At 67.0% G+C, this 17304-nt stretch overlaps 1 protein-coding gene across 15 annotated transcripts in view; it reads left to right on the top strand.

Moving 5' to 3' along the window:
* The window catches only part of ADGRB1 (adhesion G protein-coupled receptor B1), an 80485-nt gene that overhangs the window by 36025 nt on the left and 27156 nt on the right, over positions 1–17304 (top strand). For all 15 annotated transcript variants that reach the window (XM_045453478.1, XM_045453488.1, XM_045453479.1 and 12 more), the window contains exon 18: positions 12812–12953. In XM_045453478.1, the coding sequence (XP_045309434.1) occupies positions 12812–12953 (142 nt within the window). The remainder of the gene's footprint in view (positions 1–12811; positions 12954–17304) is intronic.

The following is a 17304-nucleotide window of genomic DNA, read 5'->3' as shown; positions in this document are numbered from 1 at the left end:
GTGTCCAGTTCACTGTCCCAGGGGCCCTCGTGCAGCCAAGGAGGACCGTGTGGCTGTGCGGCCTGGAGCAGACCCCCCCCCACCCCTCCTGGAGGCCCGGCTTCCCATCCTGTGGCCAGAGTCCGCCCGCTCACGGGTAGGAGCTGGGTGGGAGCAGGGAGAGCACTGTGGCCAGGTCCCCACTTCTCACCTCTGGCCGTGAACTCCACCTGCCCGTCCTCCTTCAGCTGTGGGGGGGCCTGCCCACTGCTCCAACATGCCCCACCCATCCCTGGTCACCTCCGGATGCTTGGGATCACATCTGTGCCTGGGGGCCCAGGGCCCCAAGGACGGCATTTGCACACGGCTCCCTGTTTGGTCCTGGGCACGGCCCTGGGAGCCCTGGGTGATGGTGCCTGTCACCTCTGAGGAAGCCGAGCCTTCTAGAGGCCCGTGACTCAGCTGAAGGCTCAGGGTGGGGAGCTGAGGCGTCTGATCCAGGACTGGGCAGCCGGGGCCCACGGGGGAGGGTCAGAGGCTGGGGGGGTGGGGGTTGGAGGGAGCTGGCTCTGTCCCCCGGGCCCCCCTCTGCTCTGCCCCAGACACCTTCTCCTTCCATGGCCGGGTGGGCGGCTCCTCACCACGTGAGTGGGCTCACGAGAGCCCAGGTTTTCCCAGGTGACCTGAAACAGGGTCCAGGGGCAGGGGCCCCGGTCCGCTTCCACCCGTGTGCCCAGGAATTGAGTCTGTGCTGCCGTGGACCTGCGTGTGCAGGCGGGATGAGAAAGAGTGCCAGGCATCTGCAGGATTGTGGGTGGGGGCCTGGGGGAGAGGGAGCCAGTGGCCACAGCTGAGAGACAGTGATTTCTCGATCCAAGACTGAGCCCGGCCCTTTTCACAGATGGAGCCTTAACACGGGTCACCTGCTGAGCCCTGACTTTCATCAAACACTGAGCCTTGACCCTGGTCACACTCTGAGCCCTGACCCTGCTCACATGCTGAGCCCTGACCCTGGTCACACTCTGAGCCCTGACCCTGCTCACATGCTGAGCCCTGACCCTGGTCGCTCTGAGCCCTAACCCTGGTCATTCTGAACCCTGACCCCTGGTCACCCTCTGAGCCCTGACCCTGGTCACCCTCTGAGCCCCGATCCCTGGTCACACTCCAGGCCCTGATTCTGGTCACTCTCTGAACCCTGACCCTGCTCGCGTGCTGAGCCCTGACCCTGGTCGCTCTGAGCCCTGCCCCTGTGTCTTATCTTAAATCACTCGTGCCTGTGCACATATAACGAAACGTGTGTCATATGCTTGCAGGGCCACCGCCTCCTCCAGACACATGCGACAGTTGACCATGTGACTCGCTTGTCTTAGAAAAAATGAGTCAGAGGGTTCCACCCACAGTACAGACGCTCCACCTGCCTCGCCCCCAGCTACACACACTTCCACACGAAGGCTCGACGCCCACGCCTGACGTCTCTGTAAACATGGGCCCTGGCCGACCCCTGGAGTCCCCCTTGCCCCAGCAGCCCCAGTCATGTGGCCGAATCCCGCCCTCCCCGCCAAAGACCCCGATCGCCCGCTCCGGGACCTCAGCCGGCAGCGTGGCTTGGGGCCGTCCCCCGCAGCCCTCCGCCGGCCCGGCCCTGGCAGCAGCGAGGGCTTGCGGAGTGGGGGTGTTAGGGAGAGAGAGGGGTTCTCGCAGAGCTCCGTTCAGGACTCTGATGAGCGCGGGATGGGCGGGCCGGGGGGTGATGGGGGTTCGCGAAGGCCCGGAGCACCTCCTGGGACCTGGGCCCTGTGCTCCTGAGCCAGCTGCTGCTGTCCTCCTCGGCCGTCGCTGACTTAGAGCGGGAGAGTCAGAGCTGGTGGGATCCTCGGAGAACGTGGGCTTTGCCCTGACCTGCTTGTGGTACGCTGAGGCCCAGCGTGCCGGCCGGGGGCAGGGGCTCTCCGAGAGGGCTCCTCCTGCGACGCCAGCGTTTGGGGGTGTCTGCTGGGGGCCTGCCACGCAGGGGCCCCGGGAAGGGCCGGGTGCCACCCCCACCGCGTCCCCAGCTCCGGGACCCACACTCACATCGGCCGTGGAGTCTCTGGGAATCCCACCGGGTTGGGGGTTCCCTTGTGCCGTGGCTCTTGGCACCCTTACTCTCTAGCACCTGAGCCGGCACGGCGGACACGGGGACAGGCTGGCCGAGAGGCCGGCGTCCTGCACGCTCCGTGGGGCTCCTGTCTTAAAGCCTGACCCCACTGCAGGCTCTTCCAATGTGCCTCGTTTGCGTGCACAAGCTCTCGGTCTGCCGGGGAGGCAGACCCAGGGTGCTGTCTGACAAGCGGGGGCCCCCCCTCGGCCCATGCCGGTCTGTGCTGCAGCCCCCAGCCCCCGCCCCTCCCCGGCCCTGCCACACAGGGATACTCAGGCCCCAGGGCCCGGCCCCTTCCCTGGGGTCCCTGCACCTGTGTGTGTGTCCTGGTCCCTTTAAGAGCCTTGCCCCCATCCTTGGTTTCCTTGGAGAGAGCAGTGAGGGGCAGGCCGCGGGGGGGTGGGGGGGGTGGCGAGCGGAAGGGAGAGTTGGCAGGGCCCCCAGGTCGTTGTCAGCGGCTGGTTCCCAGATGGATTCCTCCCACGAAGGCTGGTTTCTGATGGGAGCAGAGGAGGCAGGCAGGGGGGAGATGGGAGGGGATGGCGAAACCACCCACCCTCCGCAGCCCTGGACTCTGCCCAGCCCCTTCCCCAGTGCCCTTCCCTCCTCTGAGTCTCCCCCGACTTTGTTCTTGGGGGGTAGGGGGCTGGCGGGGCCCTCCTGTGGGCCTGCCCTCTCCCGAAGGGGCTGCTGAGTCTCCTTGCAGGGCCGGGAGCTGGAGGGGGCGGACAGGTCCCCAGGTCGTGGCCCACCGACAGCTCCAGTGTCCTGCACCCCGGCTCACAGCCCGGCTGCCCCAGCCACTGCTCTGCACCCCACAGGCCCCCTCACGGCCCCCCCCCTCGGGGCAGCCGGGACTCTCAGCCCATCTGTGCCCAGCTCTGCTCTTGCCTCAAACGCCGCCTGCTCTGGGAGGCTCAGAGACCTTCCCGCCCATTTTCCTACACCCGCACTCCTGTCCACCACTTCCCAGCTCGGACCCCAGTTAGCAGCAAGTCCGAGGGTGTCCGTGCTCCCGCTTCCTGGTTGCCTCTCCCCCTGCAGGATGTGGGCCCCGCCCCAGGGCAGGGTCTCCTCTGCTGCCCAAGAGTTTCCCCTGCCAGGGATCCTCAGGAGGTGAACAGAGGAGGCTGCTGGCATGTGCCCCATTGAAGGGGGTCCCCTCATCCTCATGGGACTGGAAATTCATCCATCCATTCATTCACTCATTCATTCCCTGAACACATCTTTCCTGCATCCAATCTGCCCAGCGTGGTCTGACTTCGGTGACAATGTCCTGCCATCAAGGTGCCCCCGTAGCACCCACCCAATAGGATATCCACCGGGGTGAGCCCACCCCCATCCCACTCTCAAATATGGGGTGAGAGGGGCCCTCCCGGGAGGGCAGGGTCAAAGGACCTGAGCTTGCCCATGACACGGCTCCAAGTTGTCCCCACTGGGGGTCCTCTTGGACCTGCTTGTCCCAACGACTGGGGGTCTGTGGGGGTCCAATAGCCACGGCTGGCTGGTCAGGATGGCCCCTCCCTCCAGCTCAGGAATCCCTGGCTCTGCTCACACTGGCCACGCAAGCCCCGGCCTCAGTTGCCTTGACCGTGCAATGGACAAGATGAGCGCCCACCAGCCCCCAGCCCCCACCAGGCGCCTCCCAGGCGACGGCAGAGGGTGGAAACTGCCGGTGAAGGCCCAGAGCTGGCCCTGGCCCCAGCCCTCCCCTGGCCCGCCCCCTCCCCCAGCCCCCTCCCCTGCTCTCCTTTCTTTCTCTGCTAGGGAAAGCACTGCCAGCTGCTGCTCGGCCTGTGACAGTGCTGGTGAGGCGTGTCTGGAGAGGGGTTTCCGCAGGGGAAGGGGCGGAACCTGCCGGGGGCACCGTGGGGGTGGCAGACACGTGCTCGAGGACCTGCAGGCGTTGGTGTGGAGGGGGCATCTGGGGGTGGGGGCCTTTCCTGGAAGAAGGGTCAGGGCCCACGAGCCTCCTGCTGGGCTGTGTCCAGCTGTGACCGGGTCCCCCTTTGTTGTCCGGCGTCTAGCGTCTCCACACCCGCAGGCGGCCGGGTGAGCGTAGCGAAGGGGAGGGGGGCCAAGGTGGCAAGTCAGGGAGGGCAGGCCCCGGGGCTCACGGGATCTGCCTGGTAGAGTGGGGTCACACTGGGTAGCACGTGGCTGGCTGGGGTGGGAGGCCTGTAGGGGTGGGAGATAGGGCGGCTGCGGGTGCAGATTGAGTCAACCACCTTGCCTGTCCCTGGTCACGTGACCGAGCAGCCAGAGGCCTTGGAAGAGGGGCCTGGGACCAGGCGGGGCCGTTTCCCTCAGCACCCCCACCCCACAGGCCCTGCTCCGTGAGCCCGTGCCAGGCCCTGCCTTGGGGGCAGGTGGGGAGTGAGGAAAAGGGGCCCGGAGTCACCCTCGGGGAGGAGGGGGTGGGCCCACAGGAAGCCGTGCTGGCGCTAGGACCCTGGGCTGGAGGGGTGGGTGCCTCGGGGTGAAAGGGGAGCTGCCTTGTGGGGCCATGCTGGCGCAGGAAGGGGTGCGTGTGGGGACAGAGCAGGGGGCTCTGGGGAAGGCCTGGGCCTGACGAGCACACAGTTGCCCTAGGGTGCTCCTAGCGAGGCTCCGTTCATCCGTCCCTCTGTCCCTCCATGCGTGCCCTGCCGAGACTCTCCATTCACAGTGAGGCTCACCACACTAGCCCTGTGGCCCCACATCATCCTCCCCGGAGGTGGGGTCAGGGTTGGGGGCTGCCCGCTGCCCAGACCCCATCCTGCCACCTCCCGCTGGACCCCAGTCTCCTTCCTCCTCCTGGGAGCCCCGCTCTCCATGGCCTCCCAGGCCCACCCACACCACCGGCTGCGCTGCGTGGGCATCTGTCCCTGTCCACGCCCACGCCCACGTGTCTGGGGTGCCCACCAGGGTCCTACCACGACACAGCAGCTAACGGGGGGCAGGGGGCAGGCATCTGATCTGCCGCAGCCTGGACTCAGATCTCGGCCCCATTTCTTACTAATGGGGTTGCCGTGGACGAGCCTTTCGTCTCCTTGAGCCTCAGTTTCCACATCTGTAAACGGGTTGCTACAGTTCTGAAGCGAGGTGATGTGTGTCGAGCACAGATTGTGGGGCCGGGAAATAACCGGTGAGTAGGTGCCATCCTTACCCTACTCCAGGGGGCTTGTGTCACTAGCTGGCACGGTGCCCTGTGGGGACAGCACGTGCCCTCAGCGGGGGGGCCGGGGCAAGGGGCCAAACCGCTGGGGGACAGGCTTTCCGGTAGGGGGCTCCTGGGCTGGGCGCAAAACCCGGAGGCGGGTGGCAGAGGCTCTCTGGGCCCCGGTGCAGCACGTGCAAAGGAACTGAGGCAGGCGTCCATGCCATGGGGTGGACTTGGGAGGTGACCTTCCTCCCGTGAGACACTTGCTTCCCTCTGCCGGGGCGCAACTGTTCGTTTTCTGTGGCAGAAAGGTCTTAGTCCCACTTCCCGGTGGCCCCGGCCTCATGCCCCTGCTGGGGGCCCTGGGGGGCGGTGACTGCCTGCTCGCCTGCCCGTGGGCCGGCCACATGCAGGGCAGGCCCGGGAAGGACGCCCAGGTGGTCGGCCAGGGGCCGTGGCTGTCCGCCTTCCTTTCTACGCCTTGCCGCAGAGGCCCTTAGAAGTGGGGGTGGTGGGATGGCCGTGAGGTGGCCTGAATCACGGGCCTTTGGGAGTCAGGTGATTCCCTGGAAGGTGGGGTCAGGGGCAGGCCGCGGCGACGGCATGGGGTCCGGGGTTGGCTACGGCCATGGTGCGGCCGCCTGCGCGCGCTCTGTCCTGGCTGGCGGGACGTGAGGGTCCCGCCTCCGCAGCGCCCAGATGTGGCGGGTGCCGAGGAGACGCCGTTGCGTGTCGGTGATGGGGGTTGCGAGCCAGCGTCCGTCTTGGTCGTGCGGCTGGTTCTGAGGCGGTGATGGCGGGCGTGATGGTGATGCTAACGGTGGAGGTGACACCGGGGACCGTGCGGCCACAGCCGCGGCGGTGACCGTGGTGGTGACGAGTGCGCTCTTGGTGGCAGCGGGTGGTGACAGTGGCCACGAGGGCTGGACGGCCAGCAGTCACGGGTGTGGCGGGACTGACGCTATCACGGAGGGGACAGATACGGTGGCATCCATGGCTTCGATGCTGCTGCTGGCGGTGGCGATGGCCCCGGTGGCCGTGTGATGACATCATTCTTGTGCCCCACGGCAGTGGCGGCCCCATGCACGCAGACAGCGTGGCTGGAAATAGTGTGGCGGCGACGTGGCGATGTTGCTGGTACCGTAGGGTGGGGGCAGCGGTGAGGGCATCTTGGAGGTGACCGGGCCTGGCTGTGGCGGGTGGCCGGGTTTGGGATCTGTCGCAGTCAGGGGACATTCAGCTCAGGGCCCGCACACACAGGCCGGGGAGACGCTTCCCGAGTGACCAGCGAAGGAGCCCGTGGTTGGAGCATGAGCGGGGCTGGGTGTCAGGGCAGTGGCCCCTCGGTTGGCAGGGGTAGGTGACACGATGGACGGCTTGGCTGGATGAGCACCAGGGAAAGTTCTGAGGGAAGCGACAGGCTCAGGTAGGACCTCTAGGGTGGCAGCCTCCGACCTGGGAGGGGCCAAAGAGGGGAATGGGGTGGGCGGGAGCCTGGCCTCTGAGGCCCGATCACTTTCTTGCAGGGCTGGGGAGCCCAGGGTCCCAGCCTCTCCGGGGACCCTGGTCGCCTGGGTGGGTGGAGGGGGTGAGGACGAGAGTCCAGACCGTGGGGAGAGCCGCGTTTCCGGGGCAGGCGGGCCCGCTGCGCCAGGAGGGAGAGGGGAGGCTGGCACCAGGTGTCATGAGGAACGAGAGCGGCCACGGGTGCTGTGGCCACGAGGCCCAGACGCTGTCAGCACCAGGAGAGGCGGCCCCACAGGCAGGAGCTCGGGCCTCACCTGGCGGCTCACTTAGCAAGACCCAGGTCAGGCGGGTGTCCATCCCCCTGGGTCTACGGGTCACAGACACCAGGGTCCCCTCAGGACCACGGGTGTTGTTCCCAGGCCCTGAACCAAGACAGGATGGGGCTGATGTGGGCCAAGCCCTGGGGCAGCAGATTCAGCCAGCCCTGCTGGTTCCCACAAGCTGGCAGCAGACGGGTTGGGCACGGAAGGCGGGGGGGGGGGCGCTCACGGAGACCTCCCAGAGGCAGCAGGGGCTCTGGGGACCCCTGGAGGACCAAGTGAGTCAGCCAGGGGACGGGAGGACATGTGGTCAGAGGCACCGGCCACAACCAAGGCCTGGAAGCAGGAGAGGGCAGTTGTGTTCTGGGTCATCAGCGGTTCCCGCCGGGCCCAGGGGGCTTGGGAGTCATGATGAGCTCTGGTTGCTGGGTGAGGTAGGACCCAGGAGAAGAGTCTCAGCACAGAAGCAGGGCAGGACCCGAAGGAGGGGTCAGGCACAATGCTCAGGAATTCATAGGCTATCCCGGCAGGCTCCCTGAAGGAGGAGACTCAGCACGAGCCTTGATCTATGGCTCAAAAGTCAATAGGCGGAGGTGGGCCTCCTGATGGGTGAGGCATCCTTTAGCAGGGCCTGTGCCTGGCATAGTTGGTTTGGGGAGCACAAGTTGAGGCCTGGCTGTTGAGGACCTCCAAGGCCAGGCTGAGAAGCCTTGAGGAGCCCCTAGAAGCCCCCACCTGCAGAGACACTTTGCCTGCTCCCTGTTGCCCCATCCGGCTGTGCTGTGCCACTCTGGCTTCTTCCCTTCTTCCTGTTGTGTGGGAGGACACCCGTGAGTCATTTACACTCTGGTGCGAATTAGCCCATCAAACCCCAGGGGACCCTGCTGGGCACAGTCCTGTAACAGAGCTGCTTCGTGGGCTGGCAGGAGGCATCGTGAACCAGCAGCAAATGCCCTGGTTGGAGCAGTGAACGGGGGTGGGGGTGGGGGCTCTCGGCACACCCTCCCCATCACCGTCCCTTGATATACCATGAGAGCGCCAGGCCTGTGGGCCGTGTGTCCCTGTGTCTCCCCGAACAGGGTGCTGGGTGAGGATCTGTGCCCACTTCACAGGAGGGGCACCTCAGCTCCGAGTGGCCAGGATGGGATCTGCCCAAGGGGGGACCGGCCTTGGCTGCCCCATTCCCCCCTCGTGGGCTGAGCCTCCTCCCAGGGTCTCTGACACCCCTTGGCTCCCACCCACCCTGGGGCCCCGGGGAGGTGCCTTGGGGGTGCTGCCTGAGCCAGGCTGGGGACCAGGCCCGTGGCGGATGGGAGACAGCCTATCTTCTCTGAGGCGCTCTGGCGTGGGACGCAGGGATGAGGTGGTGGCCCCCCACTGAACTAAGCATGAAACAAGGTGGGGGTTTGCACTGAGAGCTGGGGTCCAGTGCCCAGAAGTGGCCAGAGGGGAGCCCTGGAGGGTCAGAGTGCTGGGTCAGCTCAGGGAGGGTGGGGGTCCTTGAGGGAGGAGGGGGTTGGGGGAGCTTGAGCAGAGGACGACGTGGCGCTGGCACCGTGGGGGGCAGCGGCCACAGTGGCCGGGAGATTCGGTGGGGGTCCCACCAGGGTGGTGCCTCGAGGGGTGACGAGCGGCGGTCAGACTTTGGTGCCTTTTACACGGAGGCCAGTGGGGTCTGCTGAGTGGCCGGCTGCAGGTGTGGGAGGGAGGCGGCGGGGCCTGGAGGCTGACCTCGGGCAGCGGGAGCTTTGAGGGGCAGAGGGCTGTCCCACCCCCACTGTGTGCCGACGCCGAGCGGCTGGCCCGGGCCTGCCCTCCCAGAGGAGGCCGAACAGGACCCCGAAGCTGTGAGCAGTGTGGAGTGTGTGATGGGAGAAGGTCCCCGAAGACGGAAGCTGTGGGTCAGGGACGGCCTGGCTGCGGGGGCTGGGAGCTGGCCGTGGCCATGATGGCCATGGTGGCCGTGGTGGCCATGGGGGCCATAGAGGCAGAACCAGCCTGGCCTCGCAGCACGTCGGTGGTGCGACCCGGGAGGCGTGGCTCTGCCCTGGGAGCCCTGATCTGATGGGGGAGACATAGCTGTTTTAGGGGAGCCCCGATCTGAGGGGCCCAGCGACCCCCTCAAGCCAGGCAGGGAGGGGCTCCTGCTCTAACTCCTGGACCCCCCTGCCCTCCTGGTCCTGGGAGGTGCCACTGCCCCAGCTCCTTCTGTCACCCTGGGCCTGGTGAGGGGAGGGGCAGGTGTCAGTGACCCAGATTCCTCAGGCCTGGGCTCAGGGAGGTGGGGGGTTGGCTCCATGACCCAGTATTCCGAGTTTCTGAAGCTCAGACAAGAGGCAGCAAACGGTCTCCCAGTGCGGTCGCTGTGTGCAGGAGGAGGCAATGACCTGCCCATGTTGCAGAGATGAGAACAGGTGTCCCCGAGGCAGGAAGGATTCCGGTCACATGTGGCAAGAGCTCCCAGATGTTGAGGTATAAGAAGATGCCTCCTAGAGGTTTTGCCGCCAGAAGGGCCGAGAACTCCCTGGCCTTTCCCAGGTCGGGGGGTGCCTAAGATGCCGACGGGGTGCTCGGGTCAGGGACCAGCCAGCCACCTGTCTTGCTCGATGTCAGTCCTTGGCTGGTGTGAAGGGCGGCACGGCAGGCTTGGCTGACCATCGGAGCAACCTCTTTCCCTGGCCTGGGCTGAGGCCTTGGGCGGGCCGCCTCTCTCTCTACTCTGGGCTTCAGCTTCTTTATCTACACGGTGGAGCTGAGGGTTACTGCAAAGCTTAAAATAAAACGCACAGGGCGCGGTTATTATCCACGTGTGAGAGGGAGCCGGAAGACGGTCCCTGTCCCTGTGCTGCATGTCAGGAGCCCAAGCCTGATACAGGCCACGGGGGCCTGCCGGAGCCGGGGAGAGGCGCAGCCGAGGGAGCGTGCACCCTGGCCCTGCGGGGTCTGGATGAGCCCCAGCCCCCTGGTTCCAGGTCCGGTGCCTTCCAGATCTGCCACTAGCTGCCGGCCTCCTGGACTGCCAGCCCGAAGGGAGGTTCTCTGAAGCGGGCGTGGGTGTTTTCTTGTGCCCTCCGTGGCCTGAGGCTGCCGGGCAGGCAAAGTGGGCAGCGGCCCCTCACCCCCTCCTCTGAGAGGCTGATAAGCTAATTAGCGTCCTCATCAGGAGCCCTTCGAGGCCATTCTCCCAGGAGGTGGCCTGCGGCTATCAGCCTGGCGCCCTGCAGACTCTCCAGCACCGGCTGGGAACCTGCCAGGCTGCCGGCCCCAGCCAGCCCGACTCCTCTCACCCCAGGCCTCAGGGAGCTGTCCCCGCCTGGTCCTCCCAGGCAGAGAGCCGGGTTCCAGGTCTCTCCCCCACCCCCACCCCCCTGCCCGACTCTGCTCAGTGCACGAGAGCAGAGGCAGTGTCCGGGCCTGAATCGTGAGAAGCACAGCCGTGACCCGAACCCGGGAGGCCGGCCACAGATGCCTGCCCTTCCGAGCAGCTGCCGGGCTAATGTCACGGACAAGCAGTCGGGCTCTGTCTCCGGACGGGAACGGCCTGCAGGACTCTCTCTCTGAGCGCGTTGCCTGTGCCGTCGGCCGTCTCGGGGTCTGGTCAGTGGCTTGCGCTTGGAAGGCTGTAGCTACGCACGCAGCCCCGGGCGTGAGAACAGGCCGCTCCTACTAGGAGCGGGGACAGACGGCAGGAGCAGAGGCTGGGGTCAGCCAGGGCCTCGCGCCCCGCAGCCCTGTCCTGCGCGGTGCTGGGGGACGCAGGGGGAGCGTGGGGTGCACCAGGGCACCCCAGCGAGGCCCTGACAAACCTCTGGCCAATGGTGTGGGGAGGACCAGGCTGGACCTGGGGTGTCACTGGGAGCTCCGGGACTCCCTTGGCATTCCTGCCATCGTGCGTCGTCAGTTCTAGTTTGCGGTGAGGGGTCTTTCCCTCTCGGGTGGAAGGAAGAGGAGAGGTGTCTGCCGTAGCCTCAGTAGGCTTTGATTTTTGCCCCCCCCCCACGCTCCCCGGGGCTAATGGCTACTCCTGCGTTTATTTTATGGAGGGCCCCAACCCTTGGGGGCGTCCTCTTTTCTCACTGAACTCAGAGACTGAGCAGCCTGGCTGGAGCACAGGGTTGGGGGTGGGGGGCACTCCCGGGGCAATGCAGCCCGCAGAGCCTAGGGCTGGCTCCTGGGCCTAGCCCCCTCCGGCCTCAGTTTTCCTCCAAGGTACCGAGGGGGCGTGTCCTTCCCCGAGGGAGGAGAAGGGACAAAGGCCCAAGCCCTGGCTTCCGGCCCAGCTCCGAGTATATCCCTTCTCCCCTGGGCCTGAAGCTCTGGAAGGGGGTTGTGTAACATCTCCAATTCCACAGACTCTGGACTCTCTGGTACCTGCAGCTCCGGAGCCTGAGCACTCCTGCAGACGCCAGCCCTGTGCCGGGCGCCTCAAGAGTGTTCACCCTCTGGGCTGTCCTGCCCCCCGGTTTTAGAGCTGAGGGAGCGAGCTAGGGGTGAGGACGGGAACCTTCCCGAGGTGACACAGCTAGGACACAGCTAGCAGAGTGGCACTCGGGGTGTGTGTGTGAGTGTCTGTGCGTGCACGCGCGCGTGGTCAGGGTTCCTGTGGGGAGCACCGGGCAGGGAGCGGCTCGGCCCCCAGCCTGCCCCGCACACAGAAGGGCTGGCTGGTGGGGGGGAAGCAGGCGCGGAAGGTTCTGGAGGCATTCGGTGGCTCCCTCAGGCTCGGAGGAAGTGGAGCTGAAGCGGGACTCCGGGGCAGGCCTTGGGGAGACCCTCGCTGCCGAGACCTAGAATGTTCCCCGAAAGTCCTGGGGGCAGGCACGGGCCCGAGTTACTTGGGGAGAGGGCAGGCCTTTTGCGGCTCCGGCTTCAGAGGCAGGGCACGCGCAGCTTTGTGGGGCCTCAAGTGCCGAGTTGCAGTCTGGCCCCTTCAGACCTCCCGGAGCCCCCTTCCCCAACCCGGGGCCCGCGCCCCATGGGCGCCTTCTGCCGCGCGGCCGGCAGGCAGAGGAAAGGCAGGCCCAGCCCAGGACCAGGTGTGCCGGCCGGAGGCTCCTAAGTTCCCGGACCCGCGGGCCGGCCTTGAAGGGTGGGGGACTCGCATCCACAGCGACCGGTGCGCAGAGCGCCGGAGTCCTTCGGTCCCCGTGTTTAAATGGCAAGGCGCAACGAGGGGCCTCTAGACAGCGGGGAAGGCCGTTCTGTCCCAGGCCTCTGGCGGCGCACACCGGGGGGCGACCAGCCCGGCGGAGGTGGATGCGGGGGCGGGGGCGGTCCCAAGGTCACCAGCGCCGCGCCGGGCTCCGGGGGCGGAGTAGCGGGGGCGGCCCCGGCACCCCTCCCGGCGCGCCCCCGCCCCGCCCGCCGCCCCCGGCTCGGCTCGGGCTCGGCTCGGGCTCGGCTCCGGCTCCGGCTCCGGCTCCGGCTCCGGCTCGGGCTCCGGTTCCGGCTCGGGCTCCGGGTCCGGCTCGGGCTCGGCTCCGGCTCCGGCTCCGGCTCGGCTCCGGCGCTGGGGGCGCGGCGGGCGGGGCGCTCTCCGGGCGCGGGGCCAGGGCCCGGCGCCCCGCGCTCCCGCGACTCGCTCTCCCGTGGCTCGGCGGCGGCCATGGGGCGCGGGGCTCCGGGGGCCGGCGGCGGGGCGGGCGCGCGGCTGCGGGCGCAGGTGCGGGCGCGGGCCGGCGGGGACAGGGGGCCGGGCCGCCGGCCGCCCGCCGCTCACGCCGCCCCTGTCCCCCCCTCCCCGTGTGTCCCGCCCCCCCCCAGGCCCTCCTCCCCCGCCCCCCCGCAGCTCGGGCCCTGGTCGTGGCGCGGCTGCCGCACGGTGCCCCTCGACGCCCTCCGGACGCGCTGCCTCTGTGACCGGCTCTCCACCTTCGCCATCTTAGCCCAGCTCAGCGCCGACGCGGTGAGACCCCGGCCGGGCCGCGCGGGGGCGACGGGCGCGGGGGGCGCGGGGGGCGCGGGGCGGGCGCTTCCGGCGCAGGACTGGCGCGGGAGGGGCCGGACTCATCCCTGCCCGGGGCCGTGCGCCCGGCCGCCCCCCGCGGCCTGGCCGGGCCGGCCTCTGGAGACGGCGGGTGGGAGCCGGGTGGGTGGCGGTGTGGAGTTGGGGACTGGCCGGGGAGGGGCTGGGCACCCCTCCCCTCTCCCCCCCCCCCCCCAGTGACTGATGGGTGAGTCTCCCCCACTCTCCTTGGGGGCTTGGGGCCTTGGAGGGAACCGACCCTTCGGGGAGCCCGGCAGGCTGGGCCCAGGCTTTTGGGGGCCCCGGGGGGGAAGGCTTGGCCTGGCGGAGCTGGCGTCCCCCTTCACCTGGTCGGCGTCCCCCTCAGCTGGGGGGCAGGGTCCTGGCCCGCCTGGGAGAGGGAGGAGCTGCCACCTAAATGGGAGACCTTCCCCAACCTCCCCAAGTAGACCCTGGCCTCTGGAGGCAGCCGTGTCCCCAGGTAGGAGTCCTGGAGTGCCTGAGGGTGCTGGGTCTGGCCCCAGTCCCCAGCCCTCCTGGGGAAGGCCCCATCATCTCAGGGGCCTCCCTTTTGTTCCCGTGATTCTTGTGGGGGCTGCCGGTTTCTATGGCGACGGCATCTGGGGCCAGCTCCCAGGCTGGAGCCCTGGGTGCTGGGCTTGGCCCACTGGAGCTGATGGGCCGTCTTGCCCAGTGCCGGGCTCCATTCACGGGGTCCCAGGAAGCCCCCCCATCCACTGGGCCCCCCGAGGAGGGAAGGGGCTGGGGTCTTTGCCCACAGAGACCCGGGGTCCAGGCCCGGTGGGGGAAGGATCACTGAGCAGCAGATGTGGAGGACGGACCGTGGGGAGGGGGGACCCGGCTTTCCTGGGTGTTTGGGATAGCAGGCCCTCGTCGGATGGGGGTATCACAGATCTGCCCTCAGGAACCCCTGGGTTCCGTGTGGAAAATAGCTCCAGGCCTTTCTGGGAATGTTCTGCCCACCACCCCCTTTGTCCAGTGGGACGTGGGTACGGAGAGTGACGTTGTCAGCCAGGGTCCCTGATGGGGATGCAGCTGGACAGGACCTCAGAGGTCATTGCTGTAAACCTTCCATTAACAGGCAGGGAAACTGAGGCCTGGGAAGCGTGCCCTCAGGGTCTACAGCCTTCCTGGGGAAGGCCCTAGGTCCTGGGGCAAGTCTGGCTGGACGGGGGTCTCTGCTTTTGGGCCTGACCTCGGTGTACCCTCCCCCATCCGGCTGTCCCTGTGACAGGGCTGTTGGTGTTGCTGGTTCTGGGCCAGGGTCCTGCAGGCAGGAGCCAGGGCCATCCTGGGGGCTCCCTGGAAGAGGTGACTGTCTGCATAGGTAGTCATCAGCGCTAAAGCAGCAGGCCTCTTCTGTCACCAGTGGGGCTGGGGGCTTTCTGAGTCCCCTGCGAGGCCAGAGCAAACAGGACCCCCAGGTGGCTGCTCATTCTCCGGAGCGTGAGGGGGAAGGCACGGGGCAGGGGAGGGTTCCGGAGTGGGATGCGTGCCTGGAGTTAGTGTTGAAACCCTGGCTTGGCCCTGACACACAGTGACTCTGGCCTGGCCTTCCACCCCTCGGAGCCTCTGTTTCCCCTCCTATAGAACGGAAGTGGCCGTGTGTTACTCAGGGTGACTGTGAGGGGGCGACCGGTTGATGGGGGTGGGGGGTCTCCTCCACCAGGGTCTGCAGCGTGGGAGGGCCCCCGTGTGCTGCGGACAGAGCCTCCCACAGAAAGGCGGTGTCCGGGCCGGGGGCCGAGCTCCAGTGAGGGGTGGGTGGTGGTGCTGTGAAACCAGGAGCGGAGGGCTTGGTGTCCCGGACTTCTCCCGGAACACCGACCTGCGCCGGGTGCCTCCAGGGGCAAGCATCTGGAGGCCTCTGTGCCGGGGCCGGCAGACGGGAGCACAGAGTCTCGGTCTGTGAACAGTTTGAGGTTTTGTTTGCTAGGGGGGTCGGCAGCTGCGGACCCAGCGTGTCTGTGTGCGTAAAGGTGGGACCCCGTCCCCGTCCCCCTGAAAGGAGTTGAGGCTGAAGGCATGGGAGTTCTCCCCCACTGGCCGCGGGACTGAGGGCAAGCTGCCTGGCCACGGCGAGCCTCGGTTTCCTCATCTGTAAGACGGTGCCAGAGTTGGCTCTGCCTGATCGCGTGACCCCCTCAAGGGCATGGGGTGAGCTCAGAGTCAGAGCGCCAGAAGAGCTGGGGTGGGCTCTACCCCCACCCCGTGCTCGCCTGCCAGCGTCTCCCTCTCCTTTCCCGGCCGGCTCTGGCCCCAGCGAGGGGTGACCCCAGAGATCCTGAGCGGGAGGGACTGAGCTGCCATGCACCCCATCAGCCCGCCCGAGCCCTGTAAGTGCCTGGGGTGCGGCCCGTGCCAGGTCTAGTCCCGTCCTGGAGGAGCACGGGGTCCAATGCGGGGGACGGATGTGTGTTCAGACAGGCGGGGGACACGGCAGCAGCCTCCTTCCCTCCTGGGGGGGGGTGGTTCGGGAGGCGCACATGAAGAGGAGGTTTGGAGTGGGGCCCTGAGGGGTGAGCAGGAGTTCAGCAGCTGAGCTTAGAGGAGAGGAGTGACAGTCGTCCCGGGCAAAGTGAGGACGGCAGAAAGCAAGCGGGAGACAAGGTGGTGCTCAGAGGGCAGGGGTGCGGACGCCGTGGCAAGGCCGGGGCTGGGGCGAGCTGGGGCTGCGTCCTGAGGGCAGTGGGGAGCCGGGGGGCTGTGGGGGGGCTGGAGAACGGTGTGGGATTGGTGTCTTGGAGGGATCCCAGCAGGAGTGGCGGCACAAGAGCCCAGCTGGCAGGTGGGGTGGTGGCAGAGGTGGGCTGGGCTGGGCTGGGGCGGGATGGGGTTGGGCAGGCGTGGGGATCCGGGTCTGAGCAGGTGGACGCGCTGGGAATCCTGCGGTATGGAGTGGCTACAAGGGACTGGAGTCCAGAGCCGGGGCCAAGAGATGATGGTATGGATGGGGTGCTGTGATCACACCCCAGGAGCCAGGGACAGATGAGATCCCAGGCCAGGGCAAGGAGGGAAGGGAGACAGGGCCCAGGTGTCCCCCACTCCCGCCCGAGCTCTGCGTGGAAGCAGAATATCAGATGCCAGCCGTGCCGCTGACCGCTGGAAGGTTGAGTAACTGCTCTGAGTCACATCTGTGAGGGGGCGATGCTGTCTGCCTCCGAGCTGCAGTGGGGACCGAGCTCCGTGAGATATTCACAGCACTCAACGTGGCCTGGCAAGTAAGGGCTTCTATAAAGCACGGTTGTTGCTGGTGGTGTTTCTGTGATGTGCCTGAAACCGTGTTCCTAGCCTCACCAGGGTCAGGGCTCAGCCTGTGACTGGGGTCAAGCCTCAGTGGGGCAGGAATTAGGCTGTGGTGGTGTGAGGACTTATTTACGTGGGAGCTGTGAGCCATGGGTGGTGTTGGAGCAGTAGCAGGACAACAGAGGTGGTGCCGGAAGGAGGAAATCTGTGTTTAGGATGCATCAGATGTGCACACGGTTGGGGAGAAGATTGAAAGAGGGAGCTGATGTGGTGGAAATCAACATAACCACATAGACGACAAAAGAGAGAGCCCCTGGGTAGGGGGAGGGCCGGGACCCTGGAAAATCTCAAAAGGAGATGAGGGGGCAGGGAGATAAGGGGCTGGCTCAGACTCAGTGTTCAGGGAGGGTCTCTGTGAGGTGGTGACATCTAAGCTGAGGGAAGAGCCAGCCCTGTGAAGGTCAGAGGAAGAGCACTGGGCAGTGAGAGGAGCATGTGCAAAGGCCCTGGGGTGGCACCGAACTTGGCTAGGGAGCCTGTCTCCAGCAGGAGGCCGGCTGGCTTCTACCTTTTCTCTCTCCGTGTGTGGGTTGGAGCCAATCTCTTGCCCTGGAGATTTCTAATCTGGCCCCCCGACCCCCCAACAAGAGCTAGAGTTCCCTGGGACCCCTGCCTACTCATCCTGTCCCCCTCTCTTCCCCACGTCGTCTAGAACCTGCGGGGCCGGGGCTGTCAGGAGTGACGGATGAGCCAGGTGGAGGGGGAGGGAGTGGGCAGGCACGTGGCTGCCAGGCCTAATGAGGGCAGATGGAGGCAGATGGCCACGGAGGTCGGGGCCGCAGCCGGCCACGGAGCGGGTGCGAGCCACGTGCTTGCCCACCCGTGACTTGCGTGGCCAGCCGTCCTTCGGGGTTACCTGGCAAGTTCAAGGGTGTGGGCCGTGGCCTCGAGCCCCCGCCTCCCTGGGGTCCTCCACCTCCCTGTGTGGACACACGAGTTTGTGTGGGAGCTGCACCCAGGGTCA

The sequence above is a fragment of the Leopardus geoffroyi genome, chromosome C3, assembly GCF_018350155.1.
Source record: "Leopardus geoffroyi isolate Oge1 chromosome C3, O.geoffroyi_Oge1_pat1.0, whole genome shotgun sequence".
NCBI classification, from domain to species: domain Eukaryota; kingdom Metazoa; phylum Chordata; class Mammalia; order Carnivora; family Felidae; genus Leopardus; species Leopardus geoffroyi.
This window is presented reverse-complemented; position numbering and strand designations above follow the sequence as displayed.